At 40.4% G+C, this 18,117-nt stretch overlaps 1 protein-coding gene across 4 annotated transcripts in view; it reads right to left on the bottom strand.

The window, feature by feature from the left end:
- LOC143040695 (uncharacterized) overlaps positions 1-18,117 on the bottom strand; it is a 1,057,191-nt gene that overhangs the window by 84,646 nt on the left and 954,428 nt on the right. For all 4 annotated transcript variants that reach the window (XM_076212015.1, XM_076212011.1, XM_076212014.1 and 1 more), the window contains one exon: positions 5,825-6,062. In XM_076212015.1, coding sequence (XP_076068130.1) covers positions 5,825-6,062 — 238 coding nt within the window. The remainder of the gene's footprint in view (positions 1-5,824; positions 6,063-18,117) is intronic.

The raw sequence follows: 18,117 nt of genomic DNA, 5'->3' as shown, positions 1-18,117 counted from the left end.
TTGAGACTCCCCCGAACCTCGAACACAAAAACCCTTGAGACGCTTTGTCCGTTTGCATATTTTCGACTTCGGCTTCGGCTTCCCCGCGACGAAAGGAGCCTCGGACAACGGGCCAACAATTTGCTATCTTCCCACAGCCACTCATCTTTGTCAGCCCTCGGACAATGGCTTCGAGTTTGCTTAAGAAATAAGTTGAAAGCGTTATCGTCTTAGCCAGGAGTGGCTGGCTTCCTCGCCATTGTGTCAAACTTACCGCGACCTCTTTCGGAAACTCCACGGGTCCGACTCGAGAGTATTCTTGTGGAGTTCCGTGAGGTGTGTGGAATGTTGGAGTCCCACTTCGAGTCCTACTCAATAGAGTCCCACTCATTTATATATACCTCAAAATTTAGACGTATTTATGTACGGATAGCTTTATGCGTATGTTAGTACATTTACGTGGCAAGAGGTACAAATGTGTACACAGATGAATGTAGGTATGGTATATGAATGTTCAATCTATAAATAAACATACCCACGGCTTACTAGTGTGGTACTACACTCGCCTTCAAACTCAGTTTTGTAATTTGTCTTTGCCAAGGAACTCATCATAGAGAAGAAATCTATAGAGACCTCGGGTGCTACTTACATGTTCAAGTATTCTAGTAATGCTTCCTAAATTGACTAGGTAATCCCTATAATTACTGGGTACTTCACACATTAACTAGATAATTCTACATTGTCCAGCTAACATCTGCCAACTGGGATATTCCGTTATCAGTGATTCATTTGGTGCTGCAACTCAGCCACGAGACCTTGGACCCACTTTGTTGTGAAATATGCTTTCCAAACATTAATTCCTCATTTTGAACAATATATACATATAGATGAAGTAACGTAGATGTCGTAACACATGAATAAAATAAAAACCTAAACCCATCACTCTCGGAGAAAAATAAGCTAAGATACAGAGTGAACCGTATATTTCGACCACTAGCTGTAATCCTCTTTAGCAGTTACATTGTATACATTGTAACTGCTGAAGAGGATCACAGTTAGTGGTCGAAATATACAGTTCCGAGAGTGGGTTTAAGTTTTATATATAGGTGACTTGTAACCCACATGTACTATTTGTTTTCGTAATTTTCATTGAAATTGGTACATAAGGAGTGAACGATGGAGGCAGAGGTTGAAGCTTATTCTCTGAAAAATAGCGATAAATCTAAAATTTGGAAAGCGCAAGAAACTCTACGATCCATTGAAACGCGTTCAAGTGCTTTATCCAGAAGAAAGCAATATTCGTTTTACCGGCTGGCTCTGTAAATCTAAGCCCAGAGTTAGAAAATGTACTGCGCCAGCTAATTAAATGCAAACCATGAAGGATAATAGTTACTAGATGTTGAAGACTCCATGTAAGAATTAGTAATAGAACGTCTAATATGTAAGAAGCATGGAGGAATTTCGCACAGAGAAATGCCAGCCTGTGTTAGTACAGATTCATATTACTTGTCTCAGGGAGAGGAAAATGGGGGGAGGATGGGACGACTATTCATGATAAAGTTGTAAGGGGAAGCGTTCATGCCGTCGTGTGTTTGTGTGTGTGTGTATTCACTTTGTCTTTGGATCACGTGTTGGACTCGTGATCGACAGCTATTCCCCTCCCGGAAGAGAGCTCAGAGCTCGTAGGTCCGATCTATGGGTAATGCTATGACCTTACACACACACACACACACACCCAACTCCCCGCCCACGAGAGTCAGAGTAACGACCCGAAGCGCAGCGGTACCGAAATAATTTCGGCCCTGGGCAGGATTCGAACCAAGTACTACGGGCACCACCATGCTAGCAGTTCAGCGCTCTACCAACTGCGCCACCGTGTCGTGTGTGTGTGTGTGTCTGTGTGTGAGAGAGAGAGAGAGAGGGAATGAGTCAAAGGTAATACACGAATGTATAAACGTAATGAAATCATACACACGAGAAAGAGAGAGATAGAGAGAGAAAGAGAGAGAGAGAGACGCACAGGCTAACACACAGAAATAGAGGCAGACATTCCGTTTATTAAAAAAGGGGGAAGGGGAGTGAGGATTTATGAACTTTATGTAAAATCTGCACGCCGGACCCCTTGCGTCCTTAACCCTTACGATTGTGGGAAGTTTGTCTTCGTTACATAAAACTTGAGGCTGACAACCAGTATAAAATATTCAAAGCATTTACGTCCCTGATAAAGAATAAAGGGTTACTGAGGCGTACTTTAACTTGTCATTTAAAGTTGCATTGAATTTAAAAAAAGTGGTGGGATTTATTTTACTGATACATTAGTTGATGTTATATGAGGGAGTGTAACATAAGAATGATTGGCTTCATCATGGAAGCAGTGGATGAAGAGTCGTATTACCCTGGCATTGTTTGATGTATTCATTTGTTATCTATATATATCTTATTATCATTACAGTTGTATAATATACAATATATGATATATATATATATATATGTGTGTGTGTGTGTGTGTGTGTGTGTGTGTGTATATATGTTCCTGTAAGTAAAGGGTGGTTGAAAACAAATGTTTTAGGAAAAAAAACTAATACTCAAAAAGAAAGTTGAGAGAGAATTTTATATACGAATCAGCCCCACGCCCCCTCCTCCACCCCCCACCCCCCTTCCTCCCCCAATCCTGAAGAAACCACCGAATCACGGCCACCAAGACCGGGGATGGGTAAGTATGCCATCGACAGTACCTAATATCCCTTTCCGTCCCTGACAGCTACGAATTGGAAACTCGGTGAAAGAAGGAACTTGGCAGAGACCCCCCCCCCCCCGATTTCCAATATGGGAATTCAAAATCGTCCTTCCCTTGCGTACGCCCACCAACAACTTTGACAACTCTAGCCAACTCTAGTCACCTCAGCTCTATAATTGATAAACCTCACGTTGTGGCGATATCTCCAAAACTACGTCAGCTGTCTGTGGCACCATTGGTTAGAGTTTAAGAACAAACCGAACACTGTTATATTGCAATAATGTGAGGTCTATTGTTAAGTCGTGTGTATAGCGGATGAACGTCAATTTTTTTTTATTTTGTTAACAATAATACAGAGTAGAGATAGATATAGAGATCGATTGATCGATAGAGAGATAGACAGAAACAGAGAGAGAGATAGCCAGGCACAGAGAAATAGAGAGAAAGACAGACACAGGGACAGAGAGAGAAAGAGAGAGAGAGAGAGACAGGGACAGAGAGACACAGAGACAGACAGACAGACACTGGGACTGAAAGAGACAGAGACAGGGACAGAGAGAGACAGGGACAGAGAGAGAGAGAGACAGGGGCAGAGAGAGAGAGAGAAAGACAGGGACAAAGAGAGAGAGAGACAGGGACAGAGAGAGAGGGACAGGGACAGAGAGACGGACAGAGAGAGAGACACAGGGATCGAGACGGAGAAACACAGGGACAGAGATATGCACAGGGACAGAGAGAGAGATACACAGGGACAGAGAGGAAGAGACACAGGGACAGAGAGGAAGAGACACAGGGACAGAGAGAGAGAGAGAGAGGCAGTGACAGAGAGAGACACAGGGACAGACAGAGAGAGACACAGGGAGACAGGGAGGTGGGAAGGGAGAGGGAAATAAGGAAGATTGGAGGGAGAGATGATAATTTGTCCTTAGTAGATCCACTCTTGTAAGTCCCCAAGGCGATAAAAGGAAGTGGCCATGGCGGCATCAGGCGAGTACATTCGCGAAATGACCGGGCATTCTAGTAAATCTGCATTATGCCTGTATTAGGATGAATTGGCCGAGTCGGTTCGCCGAGTTGAAATGAAAACGAACCCTTTCGACCTGACTCGCCGCGGCAACTCTTTGAGTCCGGTAGATGATCTACCTGTTCTTTCGGGTGATTTCATTTTTTTTTATGTGTGTGTATGTGTGCGTGTGTGTGTAAGGGGCTGGTAGATTGTGGTAGACAGGTAGATAGAGGGGTAGGTGGCGAGAAATTCATTTTACGACTTAGATGTTTTGAAACAATGGCCCCTAAGGAGTTGCAGAGTTGCATATTCTCGCTCCCCATCCAATGTTTGTAAATACAAGCTAGGGTATCGATAGAGGTGCTGATGTTGCGAAATGTTAACGCTAAGCCACTTTGCTTCGTGAGAAGAGTGCTTGTGTAAGCAGTATTGCTTGAGACAGTATAACAGCATTTCTGATTGGAGAAAAGGGTGGAAGAGGAGAGACATTATTGGTACACGGAGGTAAAGTGACGCCCTTAAAGGGTGGCACTTATTTGTAACGTTCAAAGTTATTGGATGATACAAATAGTGACGTCGAAGCAGACTTGGCTTCGTGGGTGCAAGAGGATCCCAGGTGGGAATCCTTTTGTGTACCTACGATAAGACATTTTACAAGAATTCGTGAAGAAAATAAAAAAAAGTTTAAGTTCAATTGAATTGACCTTCGTTACTGAGTAATTGAACTTGACTAAAAACATACATTACGAAAGAGGCATGGGGCCTACAGATGAGTGACTTACAACTACAATGATAAAAAGAAAGTGAATGAAGAATTACAATATAACAGAAGGGAACTGAAACTTGAAAGTGTTGTTAGCAGCAGAAATAATAAGGGGAACGTGCACTTATCTACCTATAGGGAAGGGGTGGAAACATAATTCAATTACCCATTTATTAGTTTTTATTATTTATGATATATTACTTTATTTTCAAGAAGGCAGTCCTTAGTATTTCTGAGGCCTTAGTAGGGAAAGGAGGAGGATTTTATTTATACATTTATTTACTTAGTGATATATTAAATGTATATATATATATATATATATATATATATATATATATATATATATATATATATATATATATATATATATATATACACACGAGACATTGTGATAGAATGGGAAAGGTGGGCGAGGAAGATACGAATTAGAATCCAGGTTTATTTCTGTCTCCTCTCGCACAAAGGCTTCTCTGGAGAAGCCTTTTGTGCGAAATTAATCAGAAATAAATTTGGATTCTAATTCTCCTGTCTCCTCACCCACCTTTTCCAGACACACACACACACACACACACACACACACACACACACACACACACACACACACACACACACACACACACACACACACACACAATCTCTCTCTCTCTCTCTCTCTCTCTCTCTCTCTCTCTCTCTCTCTCTCTATATATATATATATATATATATATATATATATATATATATATATGTACATATGAGAAATTCGCTAGTGAACAGCGACATCAATCAGACAATCTCCTTGTTTAGTTTAGTTCCAAGTGCAGCGGGTTCGAATCCCGTGTGCCACTGTCAAGGAGATTGTCTGATATATATATATATATATATATATATATATATATATATATATATGTATATATATATGTATATATATATATATATGTATATATGTATATATGTATATCCATGGAAGCCAGGGACAACCTGTTTAGACATATTTGGAGGATCTGATTATTTTATTGGTTTTATTTTTTTTAATGTAATTATCTTTATAAAAGTGCCTCTACTTGTCTGTATTGATTATAATCACCATTATTATTATTCATTTATTCATATATTTCTTTTATTCATTTATTAATTTAATCTATTTTTTACTAATGTTGGGGGTTATGCATATTTTTATTTATCTTATTTATTCATTTATTCATCTATTATTATTTCTTATTTTCTATTAATTTTCTTTATCATTTACTAATCTATTTTCTTTACTTAATTTCATTTATTTATTTATTTATCTATTATTATTATATATATATATTTTTTTTAGTGGGAGACCGACACTTATAAGTCATGAACCACTCACCTGTACTTCCTCTGGTTCTCCACCACCTGCATGTGCCCATGGGGGCATCCCCGGTCCTTGTGGGAGTGGAACTTCCCCAGAGTGAACTCGTGGAAGGCGAGCTGGACCAGGTCCCCGTGGGAATCCCCAGCGGCCACCAGGGTCAGGTTGCACTGCGGGGGCCGTCGCGCCTCTCGGGGCCAGTGGAGCAAGATTTCGTAGGTCTTGCCGACGGAGCCGTAGTAGATCCTTCCGCAGGCTGTAAGGAAAAGAAAGGGGCGTTGTCAGATGGCTTCTCTTTTGTTGTATAAAGTGAATACCTCACCCATATCCCCATATTTAAAAAATTATTATTATTATTGTTATTGTTATTTTTATTGTCATTGTTATTATTATTACTTCTATTTTATTATTTTTATTATTGTTGTTGTTATTATTATTGTTACTTCTATTTTATTATTCTATTCTATTATTATTTGTTATTCTATATTATTACTATTTCTATTTTATTATTATTCTTATTATTATTTTTATCATTTTTATTTTTTCATTTATTCTATTTTATCATTATTATTATTTTTTTTCAATCTGTTGAAGGCGGCGATAACCTCTACCCAATACGGTGTATCAAACGATTGATGATACTATTTCCCAGCTGAATAAAATCGTCTGGCGACATCAAAGAGTAAAGCAAAATTCTCTCGTCAAAACTGAGCACAGTAGACATTTCTACTTTTCAGAAGCACCAGATGATTTTGCCGTTCCCCTCAAGCACTAAGCCCCGACAATTAGTAAGAATAATCTCATACCCGCATAATCTTATAGTGAGTCTAATTAGGCCCTGTTCACACTAGCGGTTTGTACGGTACGGAAACAGTGGCGGTACCGCATAGTCGAGGAAAAAGTGCGCGGTTGTGTGTGAACCCCCTCCAATAACTTCCATTATAATTGAACCGCCGCAGTTCAAACCGTTAGTGTGAACAGAACCTAAGACTAGTTAACTTATTCCATCTGTTTCCTTTTGCCATGCACACTTTCACCATTTCTTCTAGCTAGCATCGCATGATGTCAGCCATTAAGCCTCGTTTACACGGGGCAAGTTGAGAGGCAAGTCAAGCGTGCAAGCTACTTGCTACAAGTTACTTGCCGTGTGTAAACATCTGCTTGGCAATGATGATTTGGTAGGTTGCCCAATTATTTGTCAAGCAGATGTTTACACACGGCAAGTAACTTGTAGCAAGTAGCTTCTACACTTGACTTGCCTCTCAACTTGTCCTGTGTAAATGACGCTTCAGTGGGGAGATTGTTGACAGAAAAGAAATGGGATTTCAGGAGGGGAGATGGTGAGGAAATGAATTTATCTATCTATTTATTCATTTATCTATATTTATATAAATATATATATATATATACATATATATATATATATATATATATGTATATGCAATAAAACACTAGGAGCGTGTGTTCACAAATGCATAAGTAACCACTAGGAAAAGTAAACTAACGAAGCAGAGCGCTTTCGTATAATTACATCTTTGTATCTGCACTGAAGATGTTATACGAAAGCGCTCTGCTTCGTTAGTTTACTTTTCCTAGGGGTTACTTACGCATATATATATATATATATATTTGGGGGGAAGTGAAATGTCACTCCCACGGGCTTTGAGCCCGAACGGGGGGAGTGACGGGAAGAACTTGGAGGGGGAAGGAAAGTGGGAGAGGGGGAAGGTGGGGGTTCGTGTGTGTTTTAGGGGGGGGCTGAGGACGTACGTCTAGACATGAGCTTAGGAAAACCACTTATGCAAATGAAAATGCACACAGATGTTCATACATAAACTCGTTCTTGCACCTGAGAGGCATTCCGTATATAAAGATATATGGCATCTTCAACCACAAGCATATATGTACGTCCTCATGCAGATATATGATTTTATGTAAAAAAAAATAATCGTAGAGGTTTGTAAACAAGTGTCGATGATTAGCTCGTTGTGTCAATGGTACTTGGACGCTGGTGTTGTGGATTTTAAACTGGTCTCTGTCATACAACCATGGATTCAATATTTAATGAAATCTAGTAAAGTTATTTTCATTGAATATTTAGAAAATGGGCATCAATGGCAAAATAAGCGACGAAATCCTGGCAGATGAAATATTCGAAAAAAGAAGACTAATATGAAATTTGGAAGAACATGTACTAAGTTTTTTGAAGATTAACTAGAATCTGTGACGTCAGCCAATCAAGAACCTTCTCCCTCTACCCTTATTAGCTTAAGGAGAGGCTGGCGTTAATGTCCATAAAGGCAAATACTGCGTCAAAAGATGATTTGAGTGCAAATTCCTTCAGTCCAGATCCGATCCAAGACTGAATAGAATAGTTTGGAGGAAAGAATGATAAATTATACCAAGTACGTCGTGGACTTGAGGTAGTTCAGGATTCGAACCCTTCAGTTCAAGGGTCACCTTACAGGTGAATAAAATTATCTGGTTTGGTGTACACACGCACATAAACACACACACACACACACACACACACACACACACACACACACACACACACACACATATATATATATATGTATATATCTTTATTCAACCACAAACAACTTTTAATTCCATGCCATCGCAATCGAGACTGAAGAATCGCTCGATGGAGACATTTTGTTGGAAATTGAAACGTGGACGAGCCGAGGATTCGAACCCACATTTCAATTTCCAACAAAATGTCTTCATCGAGCGATTCTTCAGTCTCGATTGCGATGGCATGGACTTAAAAGTTGTTTGTGGTTGAATAAAGATATCAATTGATCGCTGGGAACCATTCAGTGTAGATGTATATATATATATATATATATATATATATATATATATATATATATATGTGTGTGTGTGTGTGTGTGTGTGTGTGTGTGTGTGTGTGTGTGTGTATTCACTTGGTCTTTGTATCACGTGTTGGACTCGTGATCGATAGCTATTTCCCTCCTGGAAGAGAGCTCAGAGCTCGTAAGTCCGATCTATGGGTAATGCTATGACCTTGCACACACACACACACCCAACTCCCCGCCCACGAGAGTTGGAGTAACACCCCTCAGCGCTGCGATACTGATAATATTTCAGCCCCGGGCGAGAGTCGAACCCGGACCTCCGTAGTGGCAGGCCAGAGCTCTAACCACAGCGCCATGTGTGTGTGTGTGTAAGTAACCACTAGGAAAAGTAAACTAACGAAGCAGAGCGCTTTCACATATTTAAATCTTCAGTGCTGATACAAAGAAGGAATTCCTTCTTTGTATTAGCACTGAAGATGTAACTATACGAAAGCGCTCTGCTTCGTCAGTTTACTTTTCCTAGTGGTTACTTACGCATTTGTGAACACACGTTCCTAGTGTTTTTATTGCATGTATAAATATATATATATATAAATATATATATATATATATATATATATATATATATATATATATATATTGGGGAGGAAGGGGGGGTCTTGATTTTGACATTTATCATCCTTGAAGGCCCCAGGGAAGTAAATCTTATCTTTAAATGTTGAAATATCGTGGCAGAGAGGCATATCCTGCCCCACAGTGAAGGGGTTGAGCTTAATCGCGGATATTTAAACATAATCCTTTAAGCCTCAGGAGCCCTATAATCTGCGATATTTTAGACATAATCTCCTAAGCCTGCTCCAGCCATAACTATGACGTAAGGAATCGCCGGTGACAGTTTTAACAAATTGTAATCAAGTTTACGTTGACGCTGAGCTTGGCGGGAGGATCAAGGGATGAGGCAAAGAAAGAACCCAACGTTTTCGTTTTTTTTTTTTTTTTTTTTTTGTATTTTCATTTTCCTTTGTTTGGTTTTAAGTTTCTGTTATTAGGTTATTCCCACCTTTTTGGTGTGTGTGCTATTTAATTTGTATTATCTATTTATCGTATTTAGTATATATATATTTTTTCAATATTCTTTTTGAGCCATAATTTGTGTTTACTTTTTGACTTTGTTCACTTTTTATTTACCGTTCTTTCGAGACAAACGTGGGAGAGGATCACCTCCGTGTCAGTTGTCCCGCCATCCCATCAACTCCCTTCAGACTATCTTGCGTGGTTCCATGGCGGTACATGATCAAATGGAGTGAGAAAGTATTTGTTTTGGAAGAGGAACCGAAAGAGCAATACGAAGAGCAGCGCCTGTGCGGAGCTACGCGCGCGCGCGGCCTCGACTCGGATCGTATATTAGGCGAAAGGATTCCTGAGCCGAGGCATTTATCCTCATAAATGTATCGGAGAAAACATTCTTGAATGAGGAAACTGTGCCATTAAACAAGTTTCAAGCTTTAGGATGTGTACATATGATCGACTTGCATGTATACGTGTTTTTGTGTGTGCGTGTGTACACATACGAATATATAAATATATATATATATATATATATATATATATATATATATATATATATATATATATATATATATATATATAATATAATATATATAGTTACGCGCGTGCACACACACACGTACACATGTACACATGGCAGATATTTATCTATAGGTTATTAAAATTGCATGGCAGCAGCCAGGAATATGTATAAAAAGCTTATGTCTAAGTCAATGTGGGGAAAATTGAACCTTATTGGTGTATAGAGCATGAAAGCCAAGTAAATTGAGGCAAACGTGATTTCCACGGAAAATATAGCGTTGCATAATTTAGTCAAATAAGATTTATGAAGCTGAAGCAAACAGAGATATTTAAGTAGGCATTTCTCCATCACTAAGAGCCTCATGGGGTGAAGCGTCTTTGTTTTCTTATTTATTCGTCTGTTTATTAATGTTCGTGTGTATTCTTTTTAATTTAGAATGCATATATATATTGACTTGCTTTTGATTATTACGCGAGCGATATTTCTATGGTTTTACGTATTATCTTCATAACATTGAATCGTTCTATTTTACCGTTGTTTAACGTGATTTTCTATGGATTTACGTATTATCTTCATAACATTGAATCGTTCTATTTTACCGTTGTTTAACGTGATTTTCTATGGATTTACGTATTATCTTCATAACATTGAATCGTTCTACTTTACCGTTGTTTAACGTTCACTAGGTTTCATTCGTGGGTAAATATCCTTCATCCACCCCGCCGGGTCTTGTAACCTAATTCCTCACACCCAAACCCAAACCCAAGATCCCTTGCTTTCACCCCCGCGTCCACGGAAAGTACCCAGCACTTAAATGTATACATGGCATATAAAACTCAGTTTTATGACCCCATTCATGTATATATGTAATCTACAACCTTAAACCATAATACCAAAGGACTAATATATCATGGGCTTCCTTCTTGTGAGTAAAAGTATTACCACAGTAGCGTTCGCAAGATGCACAGTCCTAACGCTCCATTTAGAAGGAATCAGGACGTCGGTACAGGGGAATAAATATTAAAATGAAATATAAAATGTGACTTCCAAGTATCTTTATTAATTTATCTACTTATTTACATTTAATTATTTTTTTTATGGATTTATTATTTGATTTACTTTTTTTGTGAAAGTATGAGCACGTAATTATTGCCTCCAGTAATGATCAAAGTATGTGTGTGTGTGTGTGTGTGTGTGTGTGTGTGTGTGTGTGTGTGTGTGTGTGTGTGTGTATATTTACCTAGTTGTATTTTACGGGAAAGGGAGTTATGCTCGTGGTGTCCCGTCTTCATATCTCATTATATCTAAACTATTTTTTAATTCATGTATTGTTTTTGCACACACCACTTTCTCATCTAACTGTGTGTGTATTCACTTGGTCTTTGGATCACGTGTTGGACTCGTGATCGACAGCTATTTCCCTCCTGGAAGAGAGCTGAGAGCTCGTAGGTCCGATCTATGTGTGTGTGTGTGTGTGTGTGTGTGTGTGTGTGTGTGTGTGTGTGTGTGTGTGTGTGTGTGTGTGTGTGTGTGTGTGTGTGTGTGTGTGTGTTTTCCCTCCTCGTATTAGTATTGGCAGCATCATGCTTTCTGTGTATATTAATGAGAAATGACACCCATCCATCCTCCCTCCAATACACGCGTTTCCTACTGTCCTAATCAACTACTTGACCCAGTCGGCCGACAGGTTCAATTAACATAACATATTAATGATACAGGTGGTGCCAGTGGGTAAGTGGCTCCTCAGTGAAGGTAGATAGAATTGTGCCCAACAGTGGCAGTGGTGGTTGTGGTTGTGGTCGTAGTTGTAATGGTGGTTGTGGTTGTAGTTGTGGTTGTAGTGATGGTGGTGGTTGTGGTCGTGGTGACTGTGGTTGTGGTTGTAGTTGTGGTGGTGGTAGTAGTAGTGACTGGTGGTAGTTGTAGTGATGGTTGTGGTCGTGGTAGTGGTGATTGTGGTTGTGGTTGTGATGGTGGTAGTAATAGTGACCGGTGGTGGTTGTGGTCGTGGTTGTGGTTGTGGTCGTGGTTGTGGTGGGGGTCGTGGTAACTATTGTGGTGGTGAGCCTACCCCAGGAGGCGCTGAGTAGTTGTGTCCAAAAGCGTCACCTTTTCCTTATGCGCTTGGACTGTCGGCCGTAAGTAACAGTCACCTCTGGAAATCGGAGAGGAGTGCGGGATTCAAACCCACAGTAGAGGAACGAGAGACCTGATGAAAACAAGACTCTAGCCAGCTGAGAACAGTTGTACTCGAAATGTCTCTTGGTCTCGCTTTCCGTTGTCTTTTCTCTTTATTTTTCTTCTCGTTTCATTTGGTCTTTTGTTGTCCATTTCCAGACGGTGAAACTGGAGGCAATAGGGATTCCGTCGACAGACACTAGCGCTTCTAATCTTGGTAGCAATATCGCGTTGATGAGAACAGTTTACTATTACGTATAGTTACCTATATACCAACAGGCCAAATATATGTATATACAGTATATACATATATATATATATATATATACATATATATATATATATATATATATATTTCATACACACACGCACAAACACACACACACGCACACACACACACACACACACACACACACATACACAATCTGCCCCCTTATAAGGTAGGCGGATTTCTTTCTATCTCTTCTCTCTCTCTCTCTCTCTCTCTCTCTCTCTCTCTCTCTCTCTCTCTCTCTCTCTCTCTCTCTCTCTCTCTCTCTCTAATGAATGAAACTTAGCTGATGGGCAGTGTGTAGACAAGGTCCCCTACCCTGGCACCTGGTTCCATTCCTGATCCCCAAGGAGGAACAATGAGCAAATAATTACATTCATAAACAAACATATGAACGTAAATATATGGAAAGCGCTTTCCACTGCATTAACGACGGCAATTCAGTGCGCGTATTTCCGTTTACTTATTCTTCATGACCTCTCCATTTTTTATGCGAGTTTCCTAACTTTTTCACTGACCCTTTTCAGAAGTTAAGAGTCGCATTTCCATTTCACACTTTTAATAACATACACACACACACACACACACACACACACACACACACACACACACACACACACGCTGACGCACCCGCGCGTTCAAAAAGTTATGCACGAATGAATATTTTCGTTTTCATTTTTTTCTCAGTTCCAGTTTTGCGTGTGTGCGCTATGCCTTTATTGCTCCCCCACCTCTCTCGCCCCCTCGGCCCGTCGCCCATTTATTGAAAGTGATACGCTTTCAGAAAGTTAATGCAACGGTGAGGTTTCCTGGCTTTGCTGCCCGAAGTTGGGAGGGTCGGAAAAGTGAGTGGGGGCAAGTCCGGGAAATTGTGGGTTTTCTCATCAGGTTAAAACCTGGAAAACGGGGAGAATGATTTTCAGAGACTTCTGTATTCCATTCAGACATTTATTCATTTTATTCGTTTAATTAATTTTTGTCACGTTTGTACTACGTATCTTAGACGTTTACAGAATAATTATTTAAAGGTCGGAAGAGGTCACGGTTTGTACGCATCAACATAAACGTTCAATGAATATTGAATACGTGATAGCTGGTGAACAATTCCGGTAGAATGTAGACATAATCCATTTATTTTTTTAATATTTGATCAATATTTTCTTTAGTCGATAACCAATGCTCTGTACACCACCCCTCCCCCCCCCAAAAAAAAAAAAATCTGTCGTTACCTATACCACCGTACGACTAGACATGGACATTTTTTGCTGGAGATTTGGGCATCCGGTCTTAAATCTTATACTTGAAGCCACGCGTTGCCTTGATGGCCTTTGAAGAGTCTACATTAGGCTACCAGTTTCCCAAAGAGTAATTGTAAATAATCAAATGTAATATAGATGAACTTACTGATAAGTTATAATTTAGATGAGGAACCTGAACATGTTAGAGGAAAATGATGGGAGATAGATAGAATATATTTAAATGAAGTATGCTTAAGTAAGGAGGGATATGTTGAAAAAATAATATATGTGTAAAGTAAGATATCTTCCTCTGGCTGAATATGATTAATTAACCTTTACGTTAATGCGTTAATGTAGGGATCATGCACGGCTAAATGGAATAGCGTAGCGTCAGCACGTGCACGCACCACACACACACACACACACACACACACACACACACACACACACACACACACACACACACACACACACACACACACACACACACACATATATATATATATATATATATATATATATATATATATATATATATATACACGCGCACACACAGATACATGTATATATATATATATATATATATATATATACACATACCACACACACACACACACACGCACACAACCCCCCCCCCGTACATAGTAGAAAATAAACAAAAAACAATCAAGTTTGTTCATTACGATCAACTCAAGTCTGCAATTGTTTGGATAAACAGTGCTTCCTCGTATGTCAACTTTCCCCCAAAGAACTCGCCGGGCTATCATCTATTTTTCATGCATATAACGAATGCGCTACCATTTTTCTAATCACTACTTCAGTTATCAGTCGCGATATAGCTCAACTTTCCCCGTTTACTCTCCCCATTTTCTATGCGTTCGTCGTCACTTTTACAAAGCCTGATTACTACTGTCGTGACGTCAGTCATTATCGTCGCTGTTTAATTTCCAGCGACACAAATAATTTCGGATATTTTCTTGCGTCGAGTGGCCGGTCTCGGAGGCCAACTTAGTTTCGGAACACGTTTCTGATTTGCTCTTCTCATTTTGGTATGAAGTTTGTGTCATTGTGTGAGTGTGTGTGAGCATGTGTGTGTTTCTGTGTGATTCACCATGGTCTTGCACCACGTGTTAGACTCGTGATCGACAGCAATTACCCTACTGGAAGAGACCTCAGAGCTTATATATGACCGACCTATGGGTAATGCTGTGACCACACACACACACACACACACACACACACACACACACACACACACACACACACACACACACACACACACACACATGTATATATATATTATATATATATATATATATAATATATAATATATATACATACATACACACACAACTCCCCGCCCACGATAGTTGGAGTAACGACTCAGCGCAGCGATGCTGAAATTATTTTAGCCCTGGGCGGGATTCGAACCTGAACCGCCGTAGTGGCGCCGGGGACTCTACCACAGTGCCACGAGAGAGAGAGAGAGAGAGAGAGAGAGAGAGAGAGAGAGAGAGAGAGAGAGAGTGTGTGTGTGTGTGTGTGTGTGTGTGTGTGTGTGTGTGTGTGTGTGTGTGTGTGTGTGTGTGTGTGTGTGTGTGTGTGTGAGTCAAACAGTCACTCAAAATGAGCTAGAACCAGGTTGTTTATGCTCCCTATAACAATCATAAACTAATGGTATTATACTACTTGTTAAAGTATGAGTTTTAAGAGACCATGGAAATAGTATCATTAGTTAAAAAATATTCAATAATTACATTTTAACTTCATTTTAAGGTAAATAAGATTATCTGATGCCAGAACAAAATATGTGAAGATCTTCATTGTATCAAGAGGGTTTAAGTGTGATGTGCTTTCTTGAACTGAGTCAAGACGTCTATCTATATAACAATGGTTTTTTTCCCCTTACAAGGGAGGTAGCCAAGTCGAATGTACACACCTACTCCCATCCATTCCACTCCCACCCATTCCATTCCCATCCACCACATGTTTTCCTCTTATCTTAGCTCCTCTTGGATGAAAGGTCATCCCTGTCTCCTGCCCACTACTTGGGTCGGAAGTCGTCTTTGATAACACGGAGATAAAATAGTTCAGCGCAAAGCCTTTCTATGATAGTAAGGACACGGGTTCAGGTTTGTTTGTGATAGTAAAGACACGGTAGCATCGAGGATTCAATTGACGGAAGTTCTAGTTTCTTGGTACTAGAACGACAAGCCCAAGGTGTGAGTTCAGTATAGTCGTTACAGTAGACTGCGGTGACGATCTATTCGGTGTCTGTTAGCAGAGCAAAGTCGATCATCAATCAATTCGTACCATGGGAATGTTTACCAACACGAAATTCGTTTGTTTACCGGCGTCTGTTTGGTCCCAAGAGAGACAAGAGCCTGCGTGGGATCGAAATTCGGCTTTTAGGAGTTGTTTGCATGGCGGCGTCCGATGCTGAAGGACGTGGGAATCTGGAGTCCCCAGTCGTAACGGTTTTAACGGACTCTCCCCCCAATTTTAACGGATTTTGTTTCAAACATAACGGTCTTAATGGACTTTGTCCAGATTGGGGAATGTGGACATCAAGTCTCGTAGTGGTGTGAGTTAGAATTGGGAGAGTCTTTGGGTGAATTTGTTTTCTAAAAGGACACAATTCGAGGAAAGATCTTCCGAGTTTAGGATGGACATTCTTCTTGGGAGAGTCTGTTGGGACGAAGATATTAGATTTGGCCCGTCGCTGTATGTAAATAAAATATCATGAACTAACAGCAAAGGTATGCGAATATGCAAGAACGTTTCTTTAAAGTGATGTAGGTTTATTGTAATGCAAAAGGCACTGGCTGATTGTTTTGTGAATATATGAATAGTAAACATGTTCACGAGTGCATAATGTTATAGAATGAACGCCCGCGGAGAGAAGAACAATGCTAACATATTTTTGATAATTGGAAGTGATGTTATATATACTCGCTCAGTCGTGCTTACGCACAAATAGACGCGTTCAAGAAAACTCGCAATAACACGCTTGCGTGCACACACACACACACACACACACACACACGTGAACACACACACACACACGTGAACACACACACACACACGTGAACACACACACACACACACTGTGGTTAGAGCTCTGGCCTGCCACTACGGAGGTCCGGGTTCGACTCTCGCCCGGGGCTGAAATAATATCAGTATCGCAGTGCTGAGGGGTGTTACTCCAACTCTCGTGGGCGGGGAGTTGGGTGTGTGTGTGTGTGCAAGGTCATAGCATTACCCATAGATCGGACCTACGAGCTCTGAGCTCTCTTCCAGGAGGGAAATAGCTGTCGATCACGAGTCCAACACGTGATCCAAAGACCAAGTGAATACACACACACACACACACACACACACACACACACACACACACACACACACACACACACACACACACACACACACACACACCGCAGTGGTTAGAGTTCTCGGCTACCACTACAGCGGTCCGGGTTTGAATCCCGCCCAGGACTGAAATAATTTCTGTATTACTGCGTTTCGAGTTATTACTGCAATTCTCGTGGGTGGGGAGTTGGGTGTGTGTGTGCGTGTATGGTCACAGCATTACCCATAGATCGGTCCAACACGTGATTCAAGCCCATGGTGAATCTCACACACACACACACACACACACACACACACACACACACACACACACACACACACACACACACACACACACACACACACACACACACACACACACACACATACACACACACACACTGCCGTAGGGTGGTGTCTGGCTGTCTCGACAGAGACTGCTGCAGATCCCGAGGTGAACACACACACACACACACACACACGTGTAAACTCGTTCGTCCACATGCAGGCTCCTTTAGAGAGATCCTAAAGAAGCCCCCCTCTTCCCCCCCCCCCAACACCCCGCTATTGTGGGCACCCCCATCCAGGAACTGCGGAATAATGGGACCACTCCATTATCCACAATAACACTGCGCGAGTCTGTAATGCAGGGTCCTCAATTACTCTCCGTAATCACACATTTTAATCCTTAAGCACAAAACGTGACGTTTTAATGTAGGCTGTTCACAATGAGAACAGGAAATGGTCGCCTTCTTGAAGAACATTTTTGTTCTTCAATTCTTCTAGGATAGGATTTCATGTTTATTTTTTTTTCTTCTTCTTTTGGTAATACTTGATTTTTTTTTTTTGTCTTAAATGCTCAG

This window comes from Oratosquilla oratoria, chromosome 29, assembly GCF_046742065.1.
Source record: "Oratosquilla oratoria isolate Oo_2021 chromosome 29, ASM4674206v1, whole genome shotgun sequence".
NCBI classification, from domain to species: domain Eukaryota; kingdom Metazoa; phylum Arthropoda; class Malacostraca; order Stomatopoda; family Squillidae; genus Oratosquilla; species Oratosquilla oratoria.
This window is presented reverse-complemented; position numbering and strand designations above follow the sequence as displayed.